General features: G+C 29.6%; 1 protein-coding gene across 2 annotated transcripts; it reads right to left on the bottom strand.

Annotated features, from left to right (window-relative positions):
- Window positions 1–870: 870 nt before the first annotated feature.
- Window positions 871–4,674, bottom strand: LOC106759376 (CBL-interacting protein kinase 2-like). Of its 2 annotated transcripts, none has more exons than XM_014642526.2 (2): window positions 4,535–4,674; window positions 871–2,882 (listed from the first exon to the last, which is right to left on the bottom strand). In XM_014642526.2, the coding sequence occupies exon 2, from the start codon at window positions 2,490–2,492 to the stop codon at window positions 1,080–1,082; it is 1,413 nt and encodes a 470-aa protein (XP_014498012.1). In that variant the 5' UTR covers window positions 2,493–2,882; window positions 4,535–4,674; the 3' UTR covers window positions 871–1,079. The 2 variants fall into 2 exon arrangements, with proteins under 2 accessions (XP_014498012.1, XP_014498011.1); XM_014642525.2 differs by having other exon boundaries at window positions 4,513–4,674.
- Between the last annotated feature and the right edge of the window lie 3,383 nt (window positions 4,675–8,057).

Consider the following 8,057-nt stretch of genomic DNA (forward strand, 5'->3'; position numbering starts at 1 on the left):
ATTCAAAATTCAAAAGTTTTTCATCACAAGAAAAATCAATTATATAGAATTTTAAAGTAATTTTTTTTTTGTTATACTCAGTTTCAACTTATCCTTATTAATTGATCTAGTTTTATTTTATCGTTAAAATACGTATGGTGCCTATTATACCAGGTCTAATTTACTAAAAACTGAAATTCAGTTGCAATTTACTTTAATAATAACAATACCAAAATGTATTTTAATAATAACAATGACTAACCACAGTTAATATTGAATAATAATAACGATACAATAAAAATAATAATAAATGACACAAAAAATAATAATAACAATAATACTAATATTGTTACTAGTATCAATGATAATATACCTACTACAACTTGATTATAAATAAAATTTTGAAATGTGATAAGATTTTCAAATTCTAAGATAAGATGCCAAATTTTAAATATAATAAATGATCTAAAAATATATTGTATCCACAATTGGACATAAGCAAATTGTGATGCATAAAGTAAGATAAGATTAATAATAGTAGGACTTTTCTTATAATTTATTTCTAATACTTCACATTGTCAAATTTTCAAAAGCAAACAAATTAAACAATGATTTGTTTTTGTCCAAGAAAAATAAATTATTTTTTGTTTTATTTTATTTCTAATATTTAAAAGTTGAAAATTATTTTTATTCTCCAAAAAATAAGTTAATTTTGATTTTAAACTTTCTTCCTTTCAAACCACTGCTTATAATCTCTTGAGATTAATTCGAGGAAAGATAGGAAAAAAATTATTTTCACCCAATCGAATTTCAGAGTCAGCCTTTAAATAAAATAAAATGGTCCAAATAAATTCGTAGGGAAATTAGTATTGGAAACAAAAAGAATAAAAGAAAATTGTGGTGGGGTTCTGAATACGATATCATATAGCAGTTACTACAAACCCAACCATGAAAACGAAAATTGCTAGTTCAAAACATGAAGCAATATTAAGCAACTAAGTATAAAAAAATCTTATTAAGATGGTGAACTTTGCAATTTTTGTAGACATCCATCAAATAAGACTGAACTAGCTAGCCAAATGAACAAGCAAATGAGGAAACTAAGCGGTATGAGAAGGTTGGTGTTCTTCATGATGGTGTTGCTCTTGCTGTGGTTGTTCTCCTTGCCATGTCCAAACAATGTCTTCAAGTGCTGGTCTGATATCCTGTGTAAAAAGCTTCTGATACTCCATGGTATCACCATTGCACTTTCGAAGTTCCACCATGTGGAGCTGAGGAGTAATCTCAAAAATCTCAGCATCAACACCTAAACTCCCTTTTCTCCCTTCTTTAGAACCTTCCAACTTCAACAACCCTCCATCTTTCTTCCTTACTTTCAAGCAAACCCTCTTACAAATTTCTTCCAACTTTGAGATTATACTCGAAGCAGGCTTATTTGACATGAACCGCATCTCTTTCATTGGAACACTGTCCTCAAACATACCAGATAAATCAAAACCAGTTGAGAAGGAGATAATAGCAAAAGCATTCAAGTTACAAGGCTTGGTCAGTTCATGCTTTGCAACTGCAATAGGTGGACCGTCATTCTCGCACTCACACGCTTCAACTATTCCATCAGCATTCAGGGGAGCTGGAGCTGGAGCTGGTTCTTGGTTTTCAGTTGCAGTAATAGCAGGATTCTCCAACCTCACTTTAAACCAAGAACATTTCATAATTCCGGCAATTGATATCCTGGTCTTTGGGTTTGTATCCAATACTCTGGATAATAATCGGCGAACATCTGGTGCAAACCATTTAGGAAATTTGAATACTCCTTTACTGATTTTCCTGTACATCTCCATCAGATTTGAATCATGGAATGGAAGATGACCAGCCAACAGAACAAACAAGATTACCCCACATGACCATATATCTGCTTTCATCCCATCGTAACCCTTTCTGCTTATCACTTCTGGAGCAACATAAGCAGGGGTTCCACATGTAGTATGGAGCAACCCATCTTGCCGTTTGGATTCAGTAAGGGCACTCAACCCAAAGTCTGAAACCATCAAATTATCATTTTCATCCAAAAGTAGATTTTCAGGCTTTAAGTCTCGATGACAAACACCCCTGCTATGGCAGTAGTCAACAGCGCTGATCAGTTGCTGAAAATATTTCCTAGCAGTATCCACCTTCAGCCTTCCTTTGATTACCTTGTTGAAGAGCTCACCACCTTTTGCATGCTCCATGACAAAGAAAATTTTGGTTTTGGTGGCCATTACCTCATAAAGCTCAACCACATGTCGATGTCTGATCAATCTCATCACTGCAACTTCACGCTTAATCTGATCAACCAATCCAACTTTCAAAATTTTTTCCTTATCAATTACCTTAATGGCCACATTCATGCCAGTTATCAGATTCCTACCATGGTAGACCTTTGCGAATGTCCCTTGGCCTAATAACCTACCAAGTTCATATTTTTGCAGAAGCACACCTCCCTTCTGTTCCATTTTCTGCAGCTCTTTTTGCATAAGACCAATGCTACTTTCGATAGTATATACTGAGTCCGGGTGCTTACGTTATCAGAAAGTAGTAAACTATTCCAATGATGCTCAAAGCTCAGCCATCTTCGCAAACATCACGTTTTGACTTCACACAATTGCTCAGATTTCCAGCTTCTTCAGGCAAATGAGCATAAAATAGATATTCACAGTGGTCTATATATCCAATCTCATCAAGGATTAATAAGGCTAGCACACATGGTGCTACAACTTCATTAACACTGGAGAGGGAACTCTTAACTTTCAACCACATCTTTCAGCATTCCCTGGTTTTGGTAAAGGACACTAGATAATACCGAAGACGAACTCCTTAAAGCAGCTTTCAACCACCCAAAAGCAAAACATTTAAGGAAGGCACATCTGAAAAAAAAGAAGGCAGAAAAGTTAGTAGGCAAACTTAAACATCCAATCCAGCTAAATAAATTTAGAAAATAATTATTTAAATCTCTTGTGACACGTAAACTTCAACCTTTTCAGTATTTATGACTTCTCTCTGATGCTAGTGTTTTAACAATTTGGATTTATAAAAACAAACTAAGAAAAGGAGCAAAAATCAAATCCCCTACAGCAACAGGTGACTTTTAATCATGAGATTTACAGGACTCGACTCCTGGAGAACAAATTAGCCAATTGATTAATTACAGTTTCCCCTAACATTCTAGGTAACTAGTTTGTTCTATAGATATTAGGAATAAGTGATTCAAAACATACAAAGAAAACGCGTTTTAACAATGACAGAAGTACATGCCTATATATTGTCAAAATTAAAAATTATTAGATCCATCTAAGAGGAATTTAATCAAATAATCATTTAGCTGGTTAAATAAGTAAACACATTTGCTAATACCAACACAGTCATGGGCTTGACACTTGAACAATGACTATTCTAACCTGAGACCATATTTTAAATGTGATCAACAGGGATTTCATACCAAAGCAAACTAGGCAAACAAGTAAAATAGCATTCACATATCCATGGGATTTTCTTAAAACGTCCGAATTAGGTGAAACTCAGAAGGGTAGGAAATTTCGGATGGTGAAATTAGGCACTACAAGCTTTCATATGCATTTGTTTCTACTTCCTATCAGATCATGACCTAACTTTCATAATTCTTCCATTATTTCTACCTAATTCCTTGTTTGTTTCACTTGTCAATTGTCTTTGTCGCATCATATTTTGAAGAGAAAAACATTTGTAGTTGTTTAACACAAAAAATTAAGTAGATTCAATTTACAAAATCGATACAGCACAAAAATTATTTGGAGTGTTTCAACTCAAAATAGATTCAAAATCAATTTCTTTTATATAAACATTTACCAAAAAATATATTATATGGCATTTCAACATGATTTTAGATGAACTTGAATCCAAACAAGCACGACTTTTATCCATGCTTTACGATTGGCAAAAACCTCCACCATATGCAGCAAATTTAATCGAAGAAGAGACAAAGTACAAAAAAAAAAGTTTTACGAGTAAGAAACCAAGAAACTGTCAATCTGAATAACAAGCATTCCATCAGCAAAAAAAAAAAAAAAAAGAAAAAGAAAACACCCACTGCACCATCCCACACTAAAACACAAAACAGAGGAAAAACAGTCTCTACACAAGAAATATACTGAAACAACAAAATTACTTCAAACGAATAAGAGAAAACAAAAATCAGTGATAACAAGTAAACGATTCACCAGAGGCGTCACCCCAACCAAAAAAAGAAAAATAAATGAAAACAACACACTCTGTATATCACCCCGGATAGGAATACTGATTGGGGTACAACGAGAGAGTGAAAAAGCTTTTGACTTTGCAAGATGTTGAACAAAACAGTGAGAATTAATAAAAAAAAAATGTGGTTAAAAATGGAAATGATCTCAAACCCGAAGCCTTTTATGTAAAAAGCTTAAACCTTTCATGCAGAGCAAAAGAGCACTTATTTATTTATTTCAAAATGATGCAGAAGAAAAAGAAAAGAGCTGAGAAGGGTGTTACCTGTGAGGGGTTTGAGAATTACCGTTTTTTTGCAGGTGGCTCTGCAATCGGAGTGAAACAGAGAACTGAGCAATTACCGAGAGATGGGAAAGAAGAGAAACACAGAATTTGCTGTCGTTTTAACGTTTGTGGCAAATGTTGTAGTCCGTGGGCGCAGCTTCTTATATAAACTCACTTGACCTGATTTGTTGCTACCTATGAATTCGTTAATTTTAATTTGTTACATAATTTTAAAAATTAAAAGATAACTGAAAAATAAAGGAAGATATTATTTTAACACAAAAATATTTTGAAAGAGGTTATACTTTGAAAGAAGAAAAATATATTTTTTCTCTGTTTCCACTAAATTTTGATTTATGTATGTTTACATTAATGAAGACAACCTATAAAGATCAATTTAGTATTTTTTATTTTAAGTTTGTGATAGTTAAAAATATAATTAAATATTGAACTAAAATAAAATTCAATAGAGTGCATACTGCACATCTATACTAATACATAAAACAGAAACATTTTTATACTTACTTTTTTATTTACAGTTTTTAAATTTTATCTTTAATGTTGTAATGCTGTTTTTATCGTGATAACTGTTATTAGAATACTTACATATAGTAAATTGCTAAGTATGACTTGTACTGTATTGTGCATTTGGTGATATTTATCTTTCACTCGTATGTAAATGGAGATTTTTTAGTAAAAAAAATAATATAAGTTTACACAAAAACAATATTAGCACGAGTAGGTTGAGCAAAATCATTAAAAAAAATTTAAATTATATAAATTTATCTAACTGATCATTTGTTAAATTTATTATAAACCAATCATTCAAAATAAAAATTAACATTGATAATGCTCGAAGACATACTTTGACATGTTTATAAAGAATAACATACTATATGATTTAATGAAATATATATTTCATTTTATACACGTGTTTTAAGAAAAAAAAATAGGACTTATATATTCTTTTAAAATATTGACGTGAAAAGGATAATTATTTAATTAAAACATCTTAAGAATCTTCACACCTCAAGTTTCCCTTATTATATGTGGAGCACATAAAAAGAAAAAAAAAAATCCAAAGTTATGAAGGGAATAAGTCAAAACTCACGAAGAAATTAAACAAACTTAAAAGGAAGGAACCACACATATTCCTAAACAAATAAAAATAAGCTAAGAATATTATACTACCAAACAAAGTTAAGTCTAGTACGAAAGTAATTTATCAACATAGAAATTTCGCTCTTGAAAAATATACAGTGAAGAATAAAAAGTAATAGAAGAACTAAGTGCTATACATTTTTCCATGTCGCATGTAGCTACAAATGTACTTCAATGAAAGCTTTGATAACTTTATGAATCACATTCAACATAAATATTACTCTAACCAAATATATTTTGTATTTTTGTAAAGCATAACTATCAAAATTTCAGCTACAAGCACAAAGGTAATACTAATTTAATTACTTTTATTATCATGAAAAGTCTCTCTATTAAAGTTAACAATAACAATAACTTTAAAATCTTAAATATCATCTATTATATAAAATTTAGATTTTAATTTATGTTTTATATTTTTTTTTTCATATGTTGAGATCGACTAAAACCAATATCAACTTGATTAATTTGTTTGATAAACATCGGTCGATGAAGGTTATTTGTCTTTTGTAACACTAACATACATTATTTGATGAAATGTATATGTTCAAAGTGTCTACTCGTAACTATTAGATGGTTTAGTTAGATTTTTTATTATTTTGTTATATAATTAGTTATATATGTAGATATAATCAAACTTATCTAATTGACCAATTGAATTGTTACATGCTTGTATAATTTGTATTAATTATTCATTATAATTTTTTCTTTCCTATTTAAGGTTGTGTATTATGAAAACTCCTTGTAGATATTATATTTTGATGTTGTATGCTTTTATCAAGAAATTATTTATAGAATATATCATTCTTTCTTATTACAATGTGTCTTTCATATTTTCTTACATATTGTATGAACTTATGTATTGGATATTTTAACAAACTAGCGTTAACACTTTAATATGATTTTTTTGCATTCATAGATAGTTAGTCTTGCATTTGATTGTGTTTAGGAAGCAAAATTCCATGACTCAAAGTTCCTTTAACCTTTAATGTATCTTAGCAACCTTTTTGCAGCAAGAAAATGTGTCGTCTTTGAAACATTCATGCTTATACAAATCAATCCAACAACAATTGAGATATACTATTGCAAAGATATCTCAGAGAGCCTACCATTTATTTGTATAAAGTGTTGCTACATTCTTTTCCTTATCACTGTATTCATCAATCTTGAACTTCATCTTCGTTGGAGTAGTTGCAAAGTTACTTTCCTCCAAACTAAATTTCTTCAATATTTGAGTAGCTTATTTATTTTTATGCCATATCATTCCTTTATTGTCTTCAATGAATTTCATTCTCATATAATACCATCCCGCATTTTGGTATCATAGTGATTTTAATTCAATGATGTATACATTAAAAAAACATTAACAAAATTATTTTTTTTTATCTAATGTAGTGTATACAATTTTTTTAATGTGTCAAACTAGTCTTCTTTATACTATATTTATTTAAACTGGATTGATTTCAGTTATAAAAAAAATTAGATTTCCGATTTATATCAAGAAATTAAAAACTAGTGTCATTATAATTACTAATAAATAAAAATATCTATAAAAATTGAGGAAAAGGAAAAGCTTTTTATTTTTTTATGACAAAAAAGTTATTTATACATGTTATTTCACAAGAAAAAAAGGAAAAAAAATCCAGAATTGGTTGAATTTCAAATATTCGAATTTATCAATAAAATAAGACGACTAACTTCACATTTTTAATTGCTCCGAAAAGACTATTCATCCCTATCAAGTTTAAGTTAAATTTTGGAAAAAGGATAAAAATTATTGTCTTATTTGCCAAAGAAAGATAGAATATGGTATTAAAAATTAATTAATCATTTTAATATTTGACAGTTACAAATTCATTAAATTGAAAAGTAATATTCAATTATTTGATTGATTAGATATTGAATTTTGATGAATTATTTTTAAGTAATTCTTAAAATAATAAATGAAGCAATAAAAACCTATGAATATCTCAATTAAAAGAAAGAACTTCATGATAGTTAATATGGGGGCATTAACACCCATCATGCATGGTGTTCTTAGACTTATTGTTACTCTAAATGGTGAGTATATTATTGATTGTGAACCAATATTAGGTTATTTACATATAGGAATGGAAAAAATAACGGAAAATCGAATAAATTATACAATATATGTCTTATGCAACACGTTGGGACTATTTAGCTACTATGTTCACAGAAGCAATAATTGTAAATGGATTAGAATAGTTGGTAAATATTCAAGTACCTAAAAGAGCCAGTTATATTCGAGTAATAATGTTAGAGTTAAGCCGTATAACTTCTCACTTATTATGGCTATAGGACCTTCTATGGCAGATATTGGTTCACAAAGACTTTTTTTCTATATTTTTAGAGAAAGAGAATTCATA

This window comes from Vigna radiata, chromosome 4, assembly GCF_000741045.1.
Source record: "Vigna radiata var. radiata cultivar VC1973A chromosome 4, Vradiata_ver6, whole genome shotgun sequence".
Taxonomy (NCBI): domain Eukaryota; kingdom Viridiplantae; phylum Streptophyta; class Magnoliopsida; order Fabales; family Fabaceae; genus Vigna; species Vigna radiata.